This window comes from Neopelma chrysocephalum, unplaced genomic scaffold (assembly GCF_003984885.1).
Source record: "Neopelma chrysocephalum unplaced genomic scaffold, ASM398488v2 Primary Assembly neopelma1_73b, whole genome shotgun sequence".
Taxonomy (NCBI): Eukaryota; Metazoa; Chordata; class Aves; order Passeriformes; family Pipridae; genus Neopelma; species Neopelma chrysocephalum.
Genome location: NW_020897734.1, coordinates 2,473,980 through 2,498,187, shown reverse-complemented (window position 1 = coordinate 2,498,187; position 24,208 = coordinate 2,473,980). Strand labels below are relative to the sequence as shown.

The 24,208-nt window shown below is 39.2% G+C and overlaps 1 protein-coding gene across 2 annotated transcripts; it reads left to right on the top strand.

Annotated features, from left to right (window-relative positions):
* Positions 1-24,208, top strand: WDR44 (WD repeat domain 44). Of its 2 annotated transcripts, none has more exons than XM_027687192.1 (20): positions 1-119; positions 6,419-6,452; positions 8,889-8,963; positions 9,459-10,089; positions 10,669-10,799; positions 10,896-10,988; positions 11,828-11,964; positions 12,866-12,949; positions 13,267-13,373; positions 14,358-14,509; positions 15,743-15,881; positions 15,971-16,035; positions 17,229-17,342; positions 18,148-18,270; positions 19,123-19,314; positions 19,485-19,586; positions 20,935-21,050; positions 21,900-22,027; positions 22,685-22,816; positions 23,135-24,208. In XM_027687192.1, the coding sequence occupies exons 1-20, from the start codon at positions 43-45 to the stop codon at positions 23,227-23,229; spliced, it is 2,727 nt and encodes a 908-aa protein (XP_027542993.1). In that variant the 5' UTR covers positions 1-42; the 3' UTR covers positions 23,230-24,208. The 2 variants fall into 2 exon arrangements, with proteins under 2 accessions (XP_027542993.1, XP_027542994.1); XM_027687193.1 differs by lacking the exon at positions 1-119 and adding an exon at positions 344-421.

The window sequence follows — 24,208 nt, the reverse complement described above, 5'->3', positions numbered from 1 at the left end:
CGCGCGCGGTGCGCGGAGGCGGCGGCCCGGCCCGGCCCGGCCATGGCGTCCGACAGCGACACCGAGGAGTTCTACGATGCCCCCGAGGACGTGCACCCCGCGGGCGGCTCCCCCGCGCCGTGAGTCCGCCCGCCTCTGCCCGCCCGCCCTCAGCGCGGCCCCGCGCTCCTCGGGGAGCCCCGGGGAGGGGGGGGGGAGCGGGGTCGGCGCCGCGGCCGCGGCCCCCCCTGACGGCGCGGGGTGCGGGGGGTGCGGGAACCCAGCGGGGCTCGGGGGGAGCCCCGGGATGGCGGGGACGGCGGTGGCCGTGGGGTGATGAGATCAGACCTGTGTGATCATACGTTCCTGTGTGCGGTGTTAGGAAGAGGCGTGCGGAGATGGAGTCGGGACCGGCAGAAGTAATCCCTGAAACGCTATAAAAGTGACAGATTTTCCGAGAAGGGAGAAGAGAGCGAGCTTTGTCAGCAACAGGCAGCTGTTGCTGCACGTAGAGCAACTTCTGGTGTGCTCTGTCGTCTGTTTTTAATGGTGCCTCTAATGCTTTCGCTGTTTCTCGTGGGGATTGGGCTAGATGATCTCCAGAGTCCCTTCCAACCCCTGGGAATTCTGTGATTCTCTGTCGTTTTGATGCTTCTTGCATTTAGCCAGCGTATGGTTCTGAGTAGTGCAGTTTTAACAGCTTTTTATAATGTAGATGCCGGTGGTGCTGCCTCTGAACTAACTGTGGCACTGTGTTGTTGGTGTCAGCCAAATGTGCTCCCTCTTTTTGTAAAAAGCTCTTTTTTGCTGCGTGCTGGAAAAGGTTATGGCTTGTATCAGTTCTGGGTTTTGTGTAGCCTGGACCAAACCTCTGCATTCTTTCCCTTGCTGAGATGAGGTTTCACGTAGCTTGTTCAAAGACCAGTAAGATATAGATTGTGGATCAATGCATTTGAAGCTTTAATAATTGACTAAGGAGTTTGTTTTAATCTGTGTGTCAGTGGTCACTGGATGCCTGGAACAAAGGAAAGGCTAGATCTTTTCTCCTCACCTGCACATCCTGTATGAAAGCTTTTCTGAACTTATCTTCTTCCACAGCCTGGTGAAAAGCACGTCTTGGTGCTTACTGCAGATGCAGTAAGCCAGATTAACAGTACTTTTGCTGAAACGAGGTTTTTCTCCAACTGCTTACCTTCCTCTGGGGCTAGTGATCATCAGACTCTTCTCTGAGTTCTTTTAACTCAAAGTAACTGAAAGCAGATGAAAACTAGAAAAAGTAAAAACTATTCAATAAGTGAAAGCAGCTGGAACCTGTCAGAGTGGGGACAGGAGAGCACGAAGGTGTGGGATTTGTCTGGCTTGAGGCCGCAGGTGGAAAGGGGGAAACAGACATTTTGGTAGAACTGAGCCATTAAATCTGCCCAACTGCATGTCCACCTTTAACTTGGTACAGATAATGCCACGTGTCCTGACTTTGCAGGTTTCCATCTCCTGTGTCTAAGCAGAACTTGATATAAATGAAGTCACTCACTAGATATTAAAGTGAAGAATGCTTTTAATTTCTCCATTGCTCTTCCTTAAGTTTTAGCAATACAATCATAGACTCGAGTTAATAGAATTCTTTGAGTCTGAGTCAAATAAGGAGGTGATCTCAGAGGGCTTAGTTTGCAATACAGACTGGTCTGTAATTCAGTCTGCTACCGAATCTGTGTTGACAATATGGATAGTATTTTCTCTAAGTAGGCTTTGAGATTTCTTAAGAGCTGATTTCACATTTACACTGGACACTTCTTGGCAGCAGGCTTGTAGATTGGATTTTTTTGCATGTGTAATGGCGTTGACTTGTGACCACAAAATAAAAATCAAAACCTTCTTGAGGCAGGAAGGGCAACTGAAAACAAGTGCATGTTGCCCTCTGCAGTTTGAGACGTTTCCTTGTGCAGTCAGTGTTCTGATGATCAGTAGAAGCAGTTGGGAATCCTTTTTGGCAGCACATGCCATAGCCAGTTTTTAGCAAAACAGTGTAGATATATTTGCCCTCATTAAAAATGTGGGGTTTGTATCTTCCTCCCCCCTGTCCTGAGTTCTGATAAAGAAACTCTGAAAGTGGTGCCAAGTGTTCATGTCGACTTGCAGACTTCTTTGCTATTTATTAATTGCCTGGTGTGTAAGAGTGGAATTTTCAAGTTGGATGTAAGCTCCCAGTTCCCACTGTAAGTCAATAGATACTGATGCTTAAGTCCCTCTCTCAAGGAAAGCACCATATCTCCATCCTCAAGTACATAGAATTAATTAGCAAAAATTATAGAACTTGTTACAAAGTGTTTCTTTCAGATGATAGTGGTCTGAGGTGGCACTCCTGGGTTGATGACTCCTCTAAGGTGAAGTGTGTCAAACCAGATGTTTGGAGAGTACTGAAGTTCCCCGGGCCAGGCCTGTGTGCTTCACTTCTGCTCTAGATCTCGCCTTCTACATGTGATTCTGCTTTTGACAGGATGTGTGGAGAGTGTACGCTGGACTTAGTTATCCAACAGATGGAAGGGGGAGAGGTACTGTGCCAGAAGATGCCCTTATTTCACCTCTGTCACTCTGCTTTAGAAACATTGTAACCATCGAAGGTTTTAGAAAAAGAGCTGAAATTTCGAGGCGTGAGCAGTCCTGTGCAGGATCGTGTCAGTTTGGAGAGAAAGAAAGTATGAAGTAAGACAGACCTGGTTGAATGCAGACATGTGACAGACCCTCTATATTTTATTTATAGGAAAAGTGATATGTCTGCTCTGAAATCAGCTGCAAACCTGATAGATATCATTCGCCTAACAGTAGGGGCCAAGTTTGTTCCTGGTATACTTGTATCCTAAATATTATTATGGGAAACCAAACAAAAGAGATGATGCAGATAATGATGCAGATAAAGGTCCTCTGGGACCTTAATTTAAATTCTTGAATTATAACTTCAGTAGTCCTGTCTTTTTGAAGTTGCCTTAATCCATTTCCTGAAGAATCTAGTTTTCCTCTGTGTAGGAAGCTCGATAAGGTTAAGTTGTGCCCTGTTGACATGTGGGAGATATTTAGTACAACTTCTGTATATGTGTGTGTATTTTAGCCAACAGGCAAAGCTGATCTTGGCAGCAAACAGATGGAGTGTAAAGTGTTCGTTGTTGCAGCGCTGCAGACACGTTTCTGTGCTCTGAGTTTGCTGAAGCTCCCAAATGCTTTCCTAGGGCAGCCCAAACAGTGCATTGCAGCAGTGAATCTGTGGGTTTGGAGGTGTGGACTGCCAGGGAGAGCTGTAGCAAGAGTAATTACAGCTTCCAGGCCAGCCACGGGTTAGAGGGAGGAACATCATGTGCAGGACAGCGGCAAACGCAGTTCCTGGGCTGGTTGTTGAACCTGTATGTTCTGTGCAGGGCACAGCTGCTACACATGCACTGTAAACCTCTTCCCTTCTGCCTCTTAGCACACCTGCTGTACAACAATGGACATCCTCCCAGGAAGGCAGGCACTGTCAGTATGGATTTGCCCAAGGCCAGTCATTCACATTATTGTTTTTTGTTTGAAGGGCTAAATGTTTTGTTTTCTGTCACAAAACTTAACGACAGTGTGTTGAAAACATGAAGCTTAGTTCAAATAGGTGCTGGGCTGGAGCTACCTGATAGTCAGAATGGGGGCTTCCTGTAGTCTGGTCACTATGAGGATGAATTGGACAGTGGGATAAATAAAAAAGCAGCTCTTCATGGGTTTATTTGACTTTGAGACTGATCAGACATCTGTTTGTGCAGGTGAAATGGGATTTTTCTTTGAATTTTGTTTAACCTTTGTAGATAAACCTTGAACTCCTCCTCTGTTAAAGAGCTGTAAAACTGGTATCATGTAAGATAACTTAGAATTAGACTGAAATACAGTCTAGAAGATCTGTTGCTATCAATTTTTAAATCCTACTATTTAGTGAACAATCATACTAGATTAAGTTTTTGCCTTATGCTTTCTGTGGCACATGTCAGTTTTCACATTCTGCCTGATAACACTGTTAAGTACAGACCTTTCAAAGCAAAATCAATATTTGATCGTTGGATTGGCCTTCATGTAAATCTTTTCAGACACTTTTGCCACTAGATATACTTCTTAAAAATGCAAGGATTTCAGATACTGCATCCATATAATTAGTGGCCTTAAAGTAAAACTGGGGAGTGGAGAAGGCTGGTAAGTTCAGGTGGTTGGGAAGACAAGACCATTCCAGAGTCACGTTGAACTACAAAAGACTTCAGTTACCAAACTGGCCGTGTGACTGACTTTGTCCAAATGCAGTAGCACATGAGCAGCAACTCTTCTCAACTAAGGGAACGATGGTGCTTTCAGACAAATAGCTCAAGTCATCTCAAAGAAGCCACTGAACTTATCTGGCTGTGTTATAAACTGATCTGAAAGTTGTGTTTTTGCCAAACAGTTGTGTAAGCTTTGCAATGTTTTAAAACCGTGTAATTTCCATCTTAACTTGTGTACGTGTGCTCTGTCAAGCTGTCAGCACGATGTTACATTCTACACCTGCTGGCTCTGTAACCCTTATCACTCAAGCAGCTTTTCCTCAAGGTTGTTGAGTAAAGCCTGAGAGTGGGAAATAACATCTGGTTTTGTTTGAGTGAAGATTTCCTGCAAAACTAATTAGCTGAAGAAGTCTAAAAGAGTAGCAGTGTCTTTTGAGCCTCCTATTTTGCATAACCAGTGCAAGAATGAGTTGCCTGTACCAGAATTGACTGGATAATTGGTGGGAAGCGTCACAGAAGAAAACTAAAGTATCTATTTGCAGTTGAGGGATTTGCATTTTATTTATGTGGTAAAGTCTAAGCAGTGCCTTGTACAACAGGACCCTTGCTGTAGACTAGGCATTTATATTGCAGTTATAAATATATTTCATTGTTAGTCATCTCATGGATTTAATGAACTGTGACACATTTCTGCCACTACTTCTAAGGAAATCCAGGAGTTGATAGTGGAACTGAAAAAGTTTCAGTAACAAGAAGTTCCACACAGGCAGTGGCCTTTCCCAGCTATGTATTTTGAGAGACAAAAAATGTTCTTGTTTTTCAGGTCAAAACATTGATTTTGCTCATTTTTGCATATTGGCATTAGTGCCTTCTAGGAGGATCATGCCTCAAAACTGTGTTACAGATATTTTGCACCTTAAGTGTCAATATCTGGACAGAAGCATCTTGGTTTAAGGTGTTAAATTAGTTACAAGGATACAGTGTCTATGTACCACTGTACTTTCTTGTTTATTTAGCTCTGCTGTATAAAGGTGATCTTTGCTTTTTGTGATTAAATGCTTTCAGACAGTAAAGAGAACTGAAATTCCTAAAAATGAAATGGAAAAAGTTTTATTTCAGAAAGTATTGTCCCTTCAAACCATCGTTTTGGAGGCAGGAGGGGCAAATAAGTCTGAGATCTCTGTATTTGTCTGTATTGCTTGGTACAAGGTGATACTCAGAGTTGTCGAGTGTCACTGGCCTTGGTAGCCAGCTGGGATGCCTGTGAGATCCAAGGAGTTCATTGGGCAGTAGGCTTTTAGGGAATTTACCTTTATCTTTGTCTCTGCTTGTGGCTGACAAACTAATACAATCATAGAACAGCCCAGTGTGGAAGGAACCTGGAAAAATCATTTGGCTCAACCTTTGCTTTATGTATCAGCAAGATTCCATAGTCAGAGTAAGCAGCGTGACTCAATATTTAAACATCTTCTAGAACTCTGAAAGTCTTGTGGAAGATGTAAGTTCAGGATGTAATAGGAGTTGACCATCCACTAATTGAATTGACTTGATGAGAAGTAATTATTTGATACCATTCCCCTAAGGTGGCTTGTTCTTTCATTAATTAGTGAAACGAGAGGTGGGGTGTGAGTGGTTGCTAATGCAAATTCACTGTTTCACAGTGTGTATTTTGAAAAGTAGTGCAAAACTAGTTCCTTCCTGTTACAGTGTATTTTATTTCTATTTATAGCAAATGTCCTGATTAGAAACAAGACTTTAGGTTTGCTAGAGAGTCTGAGGAGCAGAATGGCTGTGATAGTGCTAACTTTCTGAGAGTTTAGGTTTCTTTAATGTCCACCGGGTGCTTGGTGTACATGCTAATTTTAAAATCTCTGTAATGCACAAGGTTTTAAAGTGTGTACTTGGCATAGCATCCATTTATTAGAGAAGGGTGATAGAAAAGTGATTTCTAGAAGATTCTGCAGACAAACTCTCAGGGTTTGTAGAAGCTGTGGATCTATGCATTGTGTACAGTTGGCCACTTTATTTGTAAATAAGTGGTATGAGAAACATTCCCTTTGTTGCTTGTCTAGAGCATCAAGTATGAAGTCCCTGTAAAGGAAGGCTGTGTTATAGGCTGTTTAAATGAAGCTTAGTGTCTCTGAACTCTACCTAAGTCTGTCTTCTCTTTCTAACAGGTCACCAACAAAAGTTGGAACCAGTGTATTAAAGGTGAGTTTCTTCATAAAATCAATCAAGTGCGTGTTGGTGAACATAGTGTTGAGTGTTCCACCTAAAGCAGATGTGCTGCAGTAGCCCTGACATCTACATACAAAAGAAATTATAGGCTTTCCTTGTTGCAGGTAGCAATTGTGCTTGTCTCTTGAAATTCCAGCTTTACTTTTATTTAGGGTATGTTACAGTGTCATGAACCTCATTTTATTCTGAAATGTGTATGTGCAATTTAACTAATCTGTACTTGATTACTAAACTAACTACCCTCTTCCAACTGATTTGTGAGCATTAAGCAAGTCTCTGCAGCACTTGGGTTTTGGTCTTGATTTATATGAAATAGTTGATTTTGCTCTCTTCTGTCTCCAAAATAAGAAGAATCTTAATGTTTGTAGTTCAGAAGCCTCCCTCTAGGTTATGTGAAGATAAAACACTATATTTAGCTTAATGAGACAGCATTGCCACTTCCCACACAGGTAATTGTTATGCTGCATCTGTGCATAGTGACAGGGTGGCTGAATCCAGCACACATTGAATAGGTGAGGAGTTGGAGCCTTGTGCAAATAACGCTCATTTCCTGGTCTCAGAAGGGCCAAAGGTGATGCTGTACAATACTTTGACGTAAAGAAGGCTTGTTGTTTTGCCCAGAAAGTGTTGGGAAATCCATAGTGAAGCTGGTGTTCCTGATTTGTCAGCAGTACTTTGCTCTGAATCAATAGTATTTTTACAGTGATACCATATCTTGCTATAGCTCTTGTGGCACAGAGCCTTACCCCCCATTTTGTGTTCTATTTAGTGTCCCTTTAATGGTTAAGTATTACATGTGTAAGCCTTTCAAAAAATGTTGTTTTATCATTCTCACTAAACTCAGTGCAATCAATGAACTTCAAAACTAACTTCAATGCCTTCATGAATTATTAGCTATGAAGTTCTCTGTGTTGCTTGTAGGTTTTTTAATTTTTTATGTATCTTCCTAAATCAGACCTAAGTTTCTGGAGGTGGGAAAAGTAGTGGCTTCTCTGCTTGGTGTTATATCAGTTCAGTGAATGTGTGACTAATGGTATGGTTTGTCTTGGAACGGATAAGAAATATTTCCTAAGTCCAAAGTTTAACAGGTGTGTGAGTTTAATGTCAACAGAATTAGAAATTAATATAATGGGCTTCTGTAGGCACTGATTACACTTAAGTATTTAAGTCATCATCTCTTTGAAGATGGATTTTAGTGATAAAGCAAAGTAGAGCTTGCATTTAGATTAGAAGAACTTTGTGGAAGGAGGAGGAGGGAGTGGAGAGGGAGAAAGAATTTTTCTATAATTGCCGCTGTCTCTGCACGATATGCCATTTCTTCAGGTCAGAACTCTCCAAGATGGATGTCTGCAGGAGTTATGTGGGGGGTTTTCAAACATAGTATGTTAGTATGCTCTAAAGATTCTGTTTGACTATCTGAGAGTCTATAAGAAGTCTGAAGAGAAATTTCTCAGGTATCTGTACTAGACAGTCACACTAAATCTTGTGAAGGTTCAAAAGTATATGGGCAAATGTTTGAGAATACCCTGCAGTAGTTGGCTCTGCTTTGAGGCTACGGGATTTTCCACAGGTCTCTTCCATTGTCAGGGATTTCATCAGGTTCCCCTTCAGATATTGCTGATATATATGCTTATAGGCAATGTGATGTTGTGGCCTTTCAATACTTCAAGGGGATTTATAAGAAAGATGGGGACAGGCCTTTTAGCAGGGCCGGAAGGTGTACGATAAAGTTCTTACTACGCCATATCAACTTAGTTAAAGCAGTATCCTGTTGTATGAACTACTTGCATTTCTGAACCTAAGATTTTTCAGGAATTGATTAATATGTTCACTTACAAATGGAATATTTTCAGTTCAGTTTGTTTAGATTTTGGAAGGATCTGCATGAAGATGACTGATGGCTAAAATAGACAGTGTGCACTAGGAATAATTGTAGGCTGTAAGATTCCATCTTAGAACCTCAAAAGCATATTTGAGACTACTTGATAGATCTGCCTGACTTAGCCTGGAAATTTCTAAATAGTTCCTATTATATTTTGCTCTAATACAGTTCTTACATCCTATTCCACAGGAAAAAAATACTTTAATATGGAATCCTTGCTGTAGATTATTGAATGTGTATGTTCCTCTAAACTTCATGCTACCTTCAATGTGATTTTAGCTGAGGCTGAAACATCTTAAAAATAACTGCCTTTTTTGTTTCATAGTGTGCAGGCTTTCTGTGTTTGATGGTGTGAAATACTTCTCATGTACTGTGCATTACTGTTTAAGCATGTGACAGCAGTAATGTGTGAAAATGTAGCAGAATATTTGTCCTTTATGCTATTTAATTTGTAGTAGCTATATTTTTTGCTAGATCATCTTCCTGAAGAACTACACTAATATCATCTTATGACTTTTTTTCTGTAGGATATGGATAGCAAACTCATCAAATCTGGAAATGAAGTTTTTGTACAAGAAATGAAACAAGATGATTCAAAAGAGGTTAGTTAAATCTTGCTTTGAGCTTCCAGCATCAAATTAGAAATATTAAATAATTGAATGATCAGTATTCATCCTGAAACCACCATGGGTTAGAATTTGTTGTTAATATTAGAAAGAATGTTCATCTAAAGGCATAAACCAAATTAAGTATTCTAAAAACATGTTTAGGATGCACCAGTATTGAATTATTTGTGTAATTCACACGATCATATTTAGCAGTGCATGACAACTGAAGAGTGAACAGCTTTTGTTTCTGAACTTTACCTTAAAGTACATTGAAGAGGACTGGAAATTAGTGGCTGTGTTTTATCTTTTGCATATGCCCATTTCTGCACCAAGGTTCTGGTCTCCAGAATTGATAAACAAAATGTATTTTGAATATAAAGCAACTCTTCATTGGAAGATTTCTTGTGGGTGTTGTATGGGCTGACTGGTAAGTGTACCCAGGAAGTGCCTGCTGGTGACTGGTAGAACGGTTTTGTTTTGTTTCTCTAGATCATTGACAGTATTATAGAAGAAAGCCAGAAGGCACAACAACTAGAGGATGATTCTTTAGGTTCTAGAGGAAAAGAATTGACTGTTCCAACTTCAGATGCAAATGCTTGGATTTCTGGAGCAGGTATCATTAGTGATGTCCCAGAAGTATTAGCTGCTAAAATACCGTTACCAGAAGACACTAGAGAACCAGAGTATCAGAGTACGTGTAAGGACACTGAACTGGAGTCTGGGAAGCTTTTGTTTACTTCTGAGCAACAGGAAACTCATAAACTAACAAAAGTAACAAATGCGGCTGACCACAAAATGAATGAAACTGAAGCACAAAGAGAAACATCCAAAAGCGAGGACATAACAGACAAGAAAGAGGCAAATACTTTAGAAAAAGCGGCTTCAGATTTATCTACCAAAGACCTTTCTACAACAGAAGAAATGCCCCCAGCAAAGCCCCCAAGGCAGCTCACTGTAGAACCTGACATAGTTGCGAGCACAAAGAAGCCTGTCCCAGCTCGGCCCCCACCTCCAACTAATGTTCCTCCCCCGAGACCTCCACCCCCTGCTCGGCCGGCACCACCACCACGGAAGAAGAAGAGTGAACTGGATTTTGACATGCAGAAACCTGTCTTAGAAGGCAAGTATTTTATTTTAGATGGTTACTATTTTTGTTTTTAGTGAAGGATCATTCAGTCTTCTGATTTTAGTTTAGTTGATGTGTAAAAATTCCTTCAACAATCTTAGCTTCTAACAATGAATTAATACCCTTTTGCATTAGAATTGTTCCTAATTCATAGACTTTCCTGTAAATAACACTTCCTACTGAAATAGCTGCTGCTGTAGCAGGGAGAAATTGACTCATCAATACATAAACTAAAAAAAAGGTACTTCAAATAAAATGTGCAAGATCTGTATTTGCATGGAAAGGCAAGTCAAGATGTGGACTGAGGTCTCATGAAAATGAGTAGTCCTGGATTACTAGGGGGTATGACTATTAAAAAAAAAAGTTAATAAAACTTAAAGGCCAAGGTGTGAAATTGTGCCTGAATATCCAACTGTATATGACATACATAATTGAAACTTAGATTTGGTGGCAGTTATCTTTAAAAATATCAAATTTGTCAGAAATGGTGTTCAAAATGTAACTCTGATGTAAGGATTCAATGCTGGTCTGTGGCAAGTGTCATGCTCTGCTTTCTCACAAATCCCTTTTCAGTTTCTCGAGACACCTTCACAGCTGGTGGTCTTTTAACCTCAAGTACAGTGACAGAGGGTGTGCCCAAAGATTCTCAGCCTTCTTTGGATTTGGCCAGTGCAACTAGTGGAGATAAAATCGTCACTGCACAGGTATTGGGAAATGGTTATAAGTTTGATACCTGTAACATTTTCTATTATTTCAGTGTTATGGTAGAGATAATGTATTGTGTGTCTGCAAAATTTCAGGAAAATGGGAAAGCAGCTGATGGCCAAACAACAAATGAAGTACTTGGACCACAAAGACCCAGGTCTAATTCTGGAAGAGAGCTCACAGATGAGGTATTAATGGCTGTGGTCTGTGCATGGTGCATTGCTTTGCATAGTGACAAACACAAGCTCCCGGTGTTTCAGGTCTGTTACAGCTCACACTTTGAAGGGCCAATGACTCAGAGACCACAAAGTGCTTCAGGTGGGCAAAGCCACTGTGCCAGCACTCCTGGCGATGTGGGTATGCAAACACTTCACAGGATTTCCATGTGAGGGAACACCAGCAAACCTGGCATTTTGTCATGTGTGTAGAAGGGGAAGGAGTCAGCAACAGAAGAATAATCTTCCTAGTGCTAAAATAGTTGTTTCAGTTAATACTTCCATTAGTCCTGATGATATCAGGCTTCTGTAAGTTTTTGTTTGTGTCCATCAGTGTATAGCTTTTTTAACCATAGCTGAAGCTATGTAAGTGTTCATGAGATGCTCCAAGTAAACCTTTTCCTTTGTAGTGCTAGTTAGGTGTAAATGCTTTTTCTCTGTATGTAAAGTTTGTCTTTGACTAAACCTAAATTATGGCAGTTAGAATATCTGAAAGGGGAAGACTGTGATGTCTTTTAATTACATAATATGTTTGTTGTTAACATGAAAGGTGTCAGGCAGTGGCTGATGTCTCTACAGCTGCATTTTTGATTTCTGAAATTGAAGCTTGTGATGACATCTAATTGTTCATCTGTGTATAGTGGTTGATAGTGTTTGCACAAATGTGCCGATTTACAGTTTGCAAAATAAATATATAGTGAGCTACAGAATTTCCCATGAAGATAAATAATCTGTGCGTTCAGATGTTTTCTCTTTTGCTCTAGGTTTTGAAGTCTAATCGAGTTCTCTTGATTTCACATTTTTTTCCATAGGAAATTCTAGCAAGTGTAATGATAAAAAACCTTGATACAGGTGAAGAAATACCCCTGAGTCTGGCAGAAGAAAAGTTGCCAACAGGCATTAATCCCCTAACTTTGCATATCATGAGGAGAACTAAAGAATACGTCAGGTATGAATCATGATGCTGTTGCTCTTGTAGTTTTTGCATACATGGAGGCTGCTCTTATCCAAGTAAAGGGAGCCCCAGTCCATCAGTCTGACTAATCTGAGTGCTAATTCCCAGCCCTTGATGTGCTAGATGTTGTAATTTCTACACTGCATTAAACACAGTTTATGTTCAAGTACTGTATGTTGTTCATGCCACCACCTCCTGTAGCTTTTTCAGCGTTTCATTTAGTAGACTTTGGTCCTCTGAAGATCTGTTGTCATCAGCTTAGCCGACTACCTTGAGGTTTACCTGTTCTTAATAGAGCTTTAGACCTTTCTGATGTGTAAAACTGAGCCTGTTTGTAAACATTGATAGAAAAAGACAGTTTCTTAATGATCAGGAAATAGTGTCAGTCTAGATGTTTGTTTCAAAGGCCTATATGAATTTATATATTAGACAATGTTTAGGCTTTTTGCATTGCTGTATTACCATTGAAAAGCTCACTTTTCTAGAACTGAACTCTTCTGTGTACAAACTTCTGTTACAGAACTGACCACTGTTAGTTTATTTGATCTGTGGAAAGTAAGATATGAGAACAAAGTGGCATGTTACCAGTTCCTATTAATATAATGTATTTTGTCTGCTCTTAGATTTCAAAGCATCACAATAAGCTTAAGTTTGAAATTTGTGGATGGGAGTAATATATCCTGGGCACAAAAGAGTGTGTGCAGCTTTGGTATCAAGATGCCTAAGAACTGAAAGATCTGTTTATTATGTGAATAACATAGTGTCCATGTTTTTCTAATGTGTTACATGGAGGAATAAAGATGGATCCTAAAATGCAGATCCTACTTTACTAATGTTTAATTCAATTTAGATTAATTATGATTTCATATTAAACAATCATTTCTGTATTTCCTAGTAATGATGCAGCACAGTCTGATGATGAAGACAAAATGCAGACACAGCAAACTGATACTGATGGAGGGAGGTTAAAACAAAAGACGTAAGATGCTGTTTCATGGTTTTTACTTTCCCTGGAAAGAAAATGCAGGCTTTGTTTTTCTAAGCTGAAGCTTCCCACTTGACTACTGAACAAGTTACCCTTTAAGTAATCACTTTAAAAGTGATACCTGATTTTACATAATCCTGTAGCTCTGCAGTTGAACTGAACATTACATGACTGCTGTCCAATTAAATGCTTATTTTAAGAAGCATGAAAATAGATAAGATTGCATTTCAAATCAAAACTATTGATTCATAATAGCAAAAAATGAGAATTTAGCATGGTAATGTGTTGAAAAATTGCCCTTTCTTTTTAAGGACTCAGCTGAAAAAGTTCCTTGGCAAATCTGTGAAGAAAGCAAAGCACCTTGCTGAAGAATATGGTGAACGTGCTGTAAATAAGGTTAAGAGTGTTCGAGACGAAGGTAAGCAACATTTATTTCTTTCTTTTCTTTTTAATAGAATAGTCTGTTTATCCTTGTGCTTTTAGGAATCAAAGCTGGCAGAGGAACACATACTGCTGCATTCTACCACTGTTCTGCAGTTGATGATGTGACTTTTTAGAGTTAAAGCTTGCAGCTTAGTAGGTGTTTTGAGGTTACCAGGTTACAAGGATAATTCTTGTAGTAGTTGAGAGATCTTATCAGCTAAACCACTTGAATACTCTAACTTTTTGTTGTGCTGTTAGAAAGCTGTCTGGATACCAAAATGTAAACTTTTTTTTGAAGGTTATACCACCAAAGGTAGAAGTGGGGGTTGTCTTCATTACTTTAATAAATTAGATTGTTTTCAGGGCAACCAGTGCCACCATTAAAATTCTCATATAGCTTGAACTCCTGCTAGACTTCCCAACTACAACTGAATTCTCCCCTTCTTGTTTCATCAGTGTTTCTTTCAGACAGACATCTAGTACTGCAGCAAGCTGGTCTAACCACAGCCTGAGATAAGTGCCATGGAACTTCTGCACTTCAGCATCTTGTGTTGCCACTGGCTGTTGGCCACAGCTCTTATGCAATTCTTATGCTTAATGGGCACGTCACCAGGCCATTGCAGTGTGTTCAGTCAGAAGAAAGCCATAGAATAATTTTCATCACACATTAAGCTGACAGAAATCACTTAGTGCAGGATCTGCTGAATGCAAGAGCGATGCAAGGAAAGGGGCAGAACAAAAATTGATAGCAATTCTTATTTTCAGTGTTCAGTGTTTGGATTCACTGCAGCCTAAAACTAGTGTAGATGTATTTTTAGATCTTTATGCAACAGTACTCTTGTTTTGCTCTAAGATCTTAAAATTGCCTAAAGAAATTTGCTAATTCAAGACTAATCTGCTACCAAAAAGTATTGGCAAATGCTTACTAACAGATTAATGGGTGCTGCAATATGTACTGCTGAACTTGTGTTCCTCTTAGTCTTCCATACAGATCAAGATGATCCCTCTTCCAGTGATGATGAAGGGATGCCATATACAAGACCAGTTAAGTTCAAAGCAGCTCATGGCTTCAAGGGACCTTACGATTTTGAACAAATTAAAGTTGTTCAGGATCTCAGTGGAGAGCATATGGTAGGTCTCAAATTCCATCTGTGGTTTTGCTAAATCTGTTCAGTGTGAGATTCAACTTTTAGTTTTCATCTACTTGGCAATTTTCAGAAATGACTGTCAGGTTTATTCTTCCTGAAGAACAGCTTCATTCTGGGAAATAATAGTCTGGCAAGAAAATGAAAATTTTGGCTGGTTTGACCAGATCTTCAGGGGGAAAAAAGTATGTAAATACTTGGGCATCAGGGATTCTCCAGAGCTTTCCCTTGGAGAGTTATGGCTTTGAGTGGTACTTGGTTTCTTGTTTCCTGCAATTACAAATTTAGGCTGAAAGAGGCTATTTTCCACTACCTGAACTGAGCACAAAGCAGCAAGCTTGACCTACTCAGCAGCAAATAAATTAGTCTGTCTATTAGAGAGTTGAACACAAGTATTGAAAGAAATACTTGATAGGTTCTGGAGGCAAAAGTAGGGAGAGGTTAATGGAGTATGTGGATCAGAATGATAAGGAGGGGAGAAGCCAGGATATGATATTTGCAGAGGTGCCTGTGGAGAATGAGGCAGAAAAGCTACCTATTCATCACTGTTGGAGGTGTGCATGCTTCCCTGTGCAGTCTGGAATACCATGACTTCCCAGATCATTCTGCTGACAGGAACTGTCTGACAATTGAAGCAGTCCCACATCTTGAAATGTTAGGCCAAGGGTAATGACCTGCAGCAGTCATTGACTGGAGATTTCAAGCTTGTCATGCACAACTGAAGTTTTCGGTCCTACTGGTAATTTGTGTATATTAGTTTCCATAATGTCAATATTTGACTTTTTAAACCAACCAAAATTGGTGGAGCTTGGTGGAGTCACTTGCCTAGAAGCTGTTTATTCAATAGCAGGATGCTAACTTCAAGTGCACCTACAAATACTTGTCAGTTGTACAAAATAAACAGGAGGTTCTAAGTCCCTCAGAACCATTGGCTGGCTGTTACCAACTGTGCCAGTTTTATATGGAGTTCTGTGGTAGTGCTGACCTCCTGTAACTCCTCTCCTACAGTCCTCTGCCACGTGAGCACTTCCTTTCAAGCTGTTTTTGCACATGTTGCACAGTCCACCAGTCTCAACACTTACTTATCAGTGTTTTGATCTACAATTTATTTTACTTGTGGTATCTTGTGTGTGTCCTAAGTCTTGTCAGTTGACATTATAGGAAAGGCTTTTTGGTAAGGAAAAAAAGCACTTAAACAATCATCCCTTTTTATTGACAGGGTGCTGTGTGGACAATGAAATTTTCTCACTGTGGTCGATTACTGGCATCTGCAGGACAGGACAATGTAGTGAGAATATGGGTTTTGAAGAATGCTTTTGACTATTTCAATAACATGCGCATGAAGTACAACACAGAAGGTATCTCCCTATGCATCGCTCTAAAACACTGCAAATTCTAGTTATTTGGGAACTTAATGTTGACCACGGTGTTTCTGTCTCTGTTCCAGGCCGTGTCTCTCCCTCCCCATCTCAAGAGAGTCTGAATTCTTCCAAGTCTGACACCGATGCAGGGGTAGGTACCCGAGGTATTGCGAAGGGAAGGAGCTGGGGGCGTCGCATTGTTCTGTAATGCCAGATCTTCATTGTTGCTTTATCCAAACACACATTAAGGAGTTCTTGGGTGGTGTCCTTGAGGCAGAAACTGTCATATCAGTAGACATCTTCAGTCAAATACTGTTAATCCCATGTGTATGGGGTGCAAGAAGGAAAGTCTGTCACTGAACCCAGTGCATTTCAAAATCTGCATAGCTGTGCTGTGGCCCCCTGCCAGAGGAGATGGCTGAGTAAATAGTTAAGGGGAAAAGACCCACACTGTTGAATTTCCTGTCTTAGCGTTTTATCTCTGAGCATTACTTGTGGTTAAAATCTGACTCAATATCTTTTCCAAGAAAGGCCAAACTGAACAATGGGATGCTCAAAAGCAGAATAAAACCTGATGCATCTAAATTTTTCACATAACTGTAGAATAAATGGAACATGACTAAAAAAAAGTACTCACATATTCTAACTTGTGTAGTTTTCAGATACTATAGTAAACCTTGCCATTAAAATTAATGTATTTAAGGTAGTTTTTTTCTATTTTTGGTTTCCAGTAGTGTAAGAAACAGATGACAAAATCAGGGTTTAAGTGAAGATCTTAGCAGTAGCATTATTTAGTGTGCATTGCTTTGGTGGAGGGGGAAGCTGGGAAGCCAGCAATCCTTCTTTAACTCAGGCAAGTGAGTAGGCTTGCCCTAGCCACACACATCAGGAATGCTGTTTTGAGTGCTGGTGGGGTTTTTTGGGGGGTTGTTTTTTTGTTTCTGGAGAGGTTTACTTTGCACCTTTTATTCTGAAATGGTCTTTTACTAGGAAGTTATTATTCTTTATATGCACTACAAACATGGAAACTTGAACTCACAGTTTATATTCTGAATCGGAATGCAGTTTTCAAGGTTGAAGTACTTTGTTCCAAAAGCTTATCTTTGGATGTTTGCTTCAATTGTTGTCAAGCTGATCCCATTGAATAAGAGCGATAAGAATGGAAAACTCCAGAACTTCTTAATTTTGCAGTATCAGGGTGATGTTTCACAACCCATTGTACTTGAAATTTACTTTGGTTGTTTATTTATGCAATATTGTTTATGTGAAAGTAGTAAGAGTTGTTATTTGTTGTTCATTTTTCCAGCTAATATTTGGTAATGTTTCTATACATTTCTCTGATAGATTTGCAGTGGAGTTGATGAAGACCCAGATGATAAAAATGCCCCGTTTCGTCAACGACCATTTTGCAAATACAAAGGCCATACAGCAGATCTTCTTGATCTTTCCTGGTCTAAAGTAAGGCACTTTGATACAGTCTACACAGTTCTCCTGTGTTTTCCTTGTTTTCCCTTGTCAGTTGCCATTGGAACCCTACATTTAAACAACATGAAACAGTCACTGAAGTTAAGAGAGAAGTTTCGTAAAGGCAACACATATTCCAGCTGAAATAGTTGGAATAAAATGAGCAACCTTCCTGGGCTTGTCTAATTAAAAGTTGTCTTAAAAAATATGAAGCTAGTAACAATTACAGTTGTGTAAATAGTGAAGGTAAATTGTTTAGAGTGGGAGGGCTTTCCATTGAGCTGTGTGGTTTCTCTTTTATGTTACTGCTTTTCTTGTCCTCAGTGTATTTCACTGGTTTTATGCAAAGTGTGCATGTTCTGAAGTTTCTGAATATATACATATATCCTAAAATGAGAGAATTACCTTGTGCTTAACTTTCAAAATGTTTCACATAAAACTTATTCACTTAATTTTCCACATGGCAGTGCAGTTATAAGGACACAGACTGGAGGAAGGATCTTAGGCATCTCTGAAACCTGTCGTGCTGTTTCTTCTCTGAATACTTTAACTACATTTCAAGTATCTATTTTTATTAAGATTCTTCCAGAAAATTTTCAGTGACTGAGGGTCAGGGTACTGGTCTTAAGGAAAGCACCAATCAATAATGATAATTTGGGTTAACCTTTTAATCTAAAAGGATTAAATGTTGAGTTTCATGGCAACAGAGAAATTGGTAAGGCTTTACCAATCAGATTGCTTCTGTATTTTCAGTTACTTTTGTGTCTGTTAATAACCATGGAATTCTCTTCTTTCACAGAATTACTTCTTGCTTTCTTCTTCTATGGATAAAACTGTCCGACTATGGCACATATCAAGAAGAGAATGTCTTTGCTGTTTCCAGCATATAGACTTTGTCACTGCTATAGCTTTCCATCCAAGGGTAAGTGTAACTGCCCTCTTACTTCTGCAGAGGCAGAATTTAAAATTATAACAGTCCTCTCCCTGTATTTTCAAATTTTAAAAAATATAACTGAATAATAGAGTTTGTGCATTTAAAAAAAATAGTGTCCATGTGGTTCAACTGTTTGTGATGTGGAAAGTGAATTGTCTGTTGGCTGCAATATCACAGCTGTTGTAGTTTAGAGTAACTTCGTGAAAAATTAGAATTTCCAGCGAGGGATGTTGCAATGAAATATTAGTGGAATAATGAAATGGAACAGATTGTCCAGAGACTACAGAATCCTTGGGGTGTTTAAAACTTGACAAGATGTAATCCACTACAGCCTGACTCAACTTTTGAAGCTGTCCTTGCTATGAGCAGGAGAGATGGATCAGAGACCTCCAGAGATCCCTTCCAACCTATCTTATTTTTTATAAATTTTAAAAAGTATTGTAATAAAGCTTCCTAATATTAATAAAACTCAAGTGGAGGGAAAGCATTTGTCCATGTTCCCTGAACTAGTAGATGTATTGGAAACTCTGAAAGGAGCTTCCAGCTCCTGACAAGGTTAGTGTTTTTCCAGCTTAAGTTGAGAGGGTAGAAAGTACCTGTGCTAACAGTGAGCAGTTTTCTAACCTGAGGTATAATGTATGTGTGTAATCTTGTCAAAAATCTGTAAGAATTTGAGCTCCATTTGCCAGTAATTTCTTAAACATTATAATCAGCTCATGTGAGAGTTCTTATTTGGGAGGTTCAGGAGAGAAGCTGTTTGGAAACGGAGTGGGAAGGTTTTAAGGAAGTCAGGGACATACTCATAGCACAAGCAGAGATTAACCATGTGTGTCCTCTCAGGATGACAGGTACTTCTTAAGTGGTTCATTGGATGGAAAACTCCGACTCTGGAACATTCCTGACAAAAAAGTGGCATTATGGAATGAAGTAGATGGGCAGACAAAATTGATTACAGCTGCCAACTTCTGTCAGAATGGCAAATATGCAGTGATAGGCACCTATGATGGGAGATGCATCTTCTATGACACAGAGGTAAAAAGTTTTTGAGACTGTGGTTTGGGGTTTTTTTTGATGTTAAATAACAAACAGATTTAGAAGTCATGGTTATTGAAATATCAAGAAACATACCCATTAGAGCTTGAAGCAAACTTAAGTTTTTACACCATTATTTCAAATCAGGACACGCTTTAATGTCTTTTCAGCACTTGAAGTACCACACACAAATACACGTGCGTTCCACCAGAGGTCGAAACAGAGTTGGAAGAAAAATTACTGGCATTGAACCCTTGCCTGGAGAAAATAAGGTACTGTCTTTCGGTGCACCTTTGGCTCAGTACTGAAGTTTGATATTTAATGCTCAGTAAGTTTGTGCTAAGTCTTTTAACACTACTAAGATCAGCCCTACTCTTTGCCGATTTAGACTATAAATAGTAGTAGAATAGAGTATATATATTTTAATTGGCATTATGCTCTGATTAATGTACAGGTGAGAAAATGGTTACAGATGGCTTTCAGTGGAAACCTCTTTGGCATAAATAACTGCTCATTTCAATTTAATACTCATTTCAAAATGTATTTCATACAGAAGCTGAAAAATTGCTGAAAGCTCAGAAGCTGTTATGCAAACAAGGGCACTTGATTCTCCAGAATCAGTCCTCTTGTTTCAGTCTAAACTGAAGTCTTATGTTGCAAAAGGGTCAAATTCTCCCCAGCCAAAGAACATGCTGTTGAATATTAAAGTCACAATCTAAAGCTGGAGAGTGTCTCACTTGTATATGAAATTTCAGGGGTGATAAGGGGTCAACAGCTGGCTCTATTAGAATAGCAGATCACCAGCTGTTATCCTCTATATCACACAGTGGCACAGAAAGTACTTAATTCCAAAGACATGCAGAAGATTCAGGAATCAATAGTGCCTATGGGTTTCTGCAGATGCTCTAAGTTGTAACTATGTAATAAATCAGAGCTTAGTGTGAACTCCTGAAAATAAATAGGAAGTTCTGTAATCTGATGGTGTTCCAAGAGTTGTCACAACTTTGTTGCATAAATGATTAGATAAGTAGGGGTTAGTATTTACCTGCTACTCTTCTGCACCCTTTTCCTAGTGTCATCTTGAGACTTCTGGCTAACCTGCAGTCTGCTTCTAAGGTTCCATAGAAGGGCTAATCAGCTGAGTGCCCTTACGCATTTTGAGAACCCTTTCTGTTCCTTATAAGCACTTCCAAGCTTCTGACCTGAAAAATGTGAAACAAAAGCAAACTCACATCAACAAAGAAAAGCCCAGTTTGTTTATATAGCAGATAATGGCTTCATGATTGATCTGTTCTGCTATATTATTGTGGAATGTGTTCCAAAATATCCTTTGCAAATGGATGAGTGTTCTTTGGGCCCACATTTTACTTCAGTAAAGAGCAGCTGTTCTGGTTCAGACCAGTCAGGCTGATCTTGACAGTGAAGTTGTTCTGTCTGTTGACAGAAGGTGAGAGAGAAAAATGTCATTGTCCTGAATTTTATTCTACCTCTTTGGGCCTATTCTTTGTCTATGACACTTTTTTAAGCAAAAGACCTGCAATATTGACTATTGGAGTTAACTCTGCTGCTCCTTTTTGGGCATGCTAATTGTTTTCACTTCTAAATTTATTTCTTTTCTAGATACTAGTGACATCAAATGATTCCAGAATCAGGTTGTATGACCTAAGAGATCTGTCTCTGTCTATGAAGTACAAAGGTTATGTCAACAGCAGCAGCCAAATCAAAGCCAGCTTTAGGTAAGACAGTATTTTAACAACAGGGTTGTTGGATTTGGGAAATGCTGTGGGTGATGTACAGAGGCTTTTGTTTAAATAATCTACTTTGGTATGAAACTGAGCCTCTGAAATGTCACTTGGCTCAGAATACAAAGGTAACTAAAGGCTCTGGTCAAGAGTGCTGAAGCTGCCTGTGAGCTGGGAGCTTCTGTGAATGAGTGAATCCTGTTGAGCAGTATGATGTGTGTCCATTAATATTCCTGTAAGTGCAGGAACTGTGCTAGAACTGCTGGGGCTGGAACTCTGCATATTTTCTCTCCTCCATGATGAATACGTTTTATTTCCTTAATTTGTCAGGTATTGTTGTCAGGTATATGTTGGTCACCCAGCTGTAAAAAGTAAATACCTGAATTGGATTTGCAGGTACTGTCTGTCAGTGTGCATTATGCAGTCATCTGGTTACAATCTTGTTGAATGCTTTTCATCTTCCCTAGCCTGTGTTTGTATTGTAAACAACTCCTGTTACACAGGCTCAGGTGTTCACACAGGTTCCGGGCTCAAACAGATGAAAATTACACTTAAAGATGATGCCATTTTCTTGTTGGTTAGTATAGCTGTTAGACCCACACTCCTCTTTCAGAAGCTGCAGGAGAACTATCCATGAGAACCAGTTCTCTTCCAGAAGGAGAGCATCAGGTAGCTTGCACACATAGTCATTTAAGGGCTCTGTATTTTTTTGAGCTGTGGTGTCTAAAATAAAAGATCAGTTTGAATTGTGAACTCAACCTGAATGCACTTGTAAAGCTGCAAGCTGTAATGGATGCTTGAACAGCTAAGAAAAGTAATGTTTTTCCTCCTCTGAATCTTTAGCCATGACTTTACCTACATTGTAAGTGGTTCAGAAGATAAATATGTCTATATTTGGAGTACGTACCACGACCTGAGCAAGTTTACATCTGTAAGAAGAGACCGAAATGACTTCTGGGAAGGCATTAAAGGTAAAAAACAGCTTTTGATCTTTGTTTTATTGGAGTTTATATGATTTGCAAATTGAAGCATTGTTTTATTTGCTATGCATTTAGTGTGAACAAATTCTTAGCAAGAGGCATTGTAAATGGTGGACTATCAGAAATCCCTGTTCACAGGAGTCTCTCTTCAGATGCATGATTGAGATGGCAAGAGACAGAGTAGTTTAAAGTTTGTCCAGCTTCAGTACGAGTTTCTGAATGAATGTAATATTTTGCTGGCAGAACTTGACTGTAGAAGTGTAGACATCAAAATAATTATCAACCCTTAGATCCTTTATGAAAAAGTGACTTTGAAAATAAGTGCAAGTTTTTTCTCTTTCGTGGTGGGATTAAAAAAAAAAGGGGGAAAAAAAAGCAGCTCTTTTATCTCCACCCAGTTTTTGGGAAATGTGGGGCCATGTTTATATCAAATATGTTTTGGACCTCCTGCCAGTTAGTTTTGGGCACTTACAACAACTTCTGAAATCTCCAAGCTTATAGAATAATGACAATTGCTCCTTGAATGCTGAGCTTACCAGATGCCAGTAGCACTGAGATTCTTGGATATTTACTAGAACTTCTGCCTGCTATTGTAAAATTAACAATTCCTTGAAACAAGGTAACGAAAATTGAATTGTCTTTCTGAAGCGCACAATGCAGTCGTCACCTCTGCGATTTTTGCTCCAAATCCTGGTTTGATGGTGTCACTGGAAACTTCTGAAAAGCAAGAAGCTGAAAGTAAGGGAGAAGATTCTGAGACGTCAGACACTATACCCTCTGGTAGGTGTTTATGATGAGCTCTGCAACTGTTGCATTCTTGAAACCTGAGAGAATGTGAGGTGAGGGGCAGAGCTGTTGTCCTGTGTACTTTAGGATTATTCATTTTACACTGGAGGTGTTAGGAGGTAGAGCTCTATCAAAAATCAGTAAAAATGTTCCTTTTCCTAGAAATGCAGATGTTTCTTAAAGTACTGACTAGATAACAGGAATATGATAGAGGAAGAAGGATATCACAGTGATATCTTATATTTTAATAACAGCTTGATTTTTATCTATTTTTTTCTAAGGAACTAACAGTTTATTCTCTTTCCTGTTCAGGAGCTCTGAAGACAGATCACACAGAAGTGCTTTTATCAGCTGACTTTACTGGAGCAATTAAAGTCTTCATTAACAAAAAGAAATATGTATCTTAGTTGTTTTGCAACTGACAGCATAAAGCTATGGTACTGTGGGATTAGAATTCCATAAATAATGCAGGCAAAGGCAAAGTATCTAATATAATAATGTTACAGGCTGATTTATTTTTAAATCTTTATTTTAAGGCTACTCAAATATTGGATCCTCGGAAAGCAGTGTGCCTGTTAACACCTGGGCTTGTAGGACAGAAAGGAATGTGTAAGAATAATCCTGCCAAACATTAGACTCTCAACTTTCTGCAGACAGTTGTTTTGCAACGTTATTGTGAAACTGCACAGGTTTCTGCACGAAAATGTACTCACACATGTGTGTGCCTTTTGGCTACATGCACAAATTGGAACATCCATCAAAAGGATTTTAGTGGTGCTTGTGGCCACTAGATGTCAGGAATGGGGATGGGAAGGGAAGGCTGGAAAAATGCTGAATAATCTAGTCAGGTCTTTGCACAAAATTCCATTTGAGAAAGATCTTGAATTTGTAGTAGCTATTGTTCAGAATTTTAAGTTATGCAAGTTTTTGGTGGGTCAGCAACCATGTGTAAATGTTTTTATAAATTTCTCAACTTCAGGACGTGAAAATTTTTTTGTTGTCTCTTAATTGTTGTGGACTTTAGATTCCTTTCTTATATATAATTTTTTGCACACTGGAGCACAATACTTGTGTAAAGAATTCTCTCATTCCTTGTTCACGGGCACCAGGATATATTCACCTTCCAGAAGAAATTAAGCTGCATTAGAAAGTTCTTATATTTTACAACTATGTAAAATAAACTGTTTACATTTTTTAAGCATTGTAGCTTAAAGTTTTAAGTTCTTCTTGTTTGTTTAGTGCCACTGAATTTTGAAAGTCTTTGTAAATATTCATATAAAACACCTATGAAGTAACATTCTGGGTGTCATAACCCATGAAATGTTATTGATGGTCAAATGTTTCAGAGAACAGATGTATCATTAAACTTGGTCACACACTTGGAAA

Bases quoted from the DNA above. Each gene is read 5' to 3' on its own strand.
- WDR44 (XM_027687192.1), top strand. From the start codon at position 43: ATGGCGTCCGACAGCGACACCGAGGAGTTCTACGATGCCCCCGAGGAC. The intron at 6,453-8,888 runs GTGAGTTTCTTC...TTTTTTCTGTAG, and splicing joins TTGGAACCAGTGTATTAAAG to GATATGGATAGCAAACTCAT. The intron at 19,315-19,484 runs GTAAAAAGTTTT...ATGTCTTTTCAG, and splicing joins GCATCTTCTATGACACAGAG to CACTTGAAGTACCACACACA.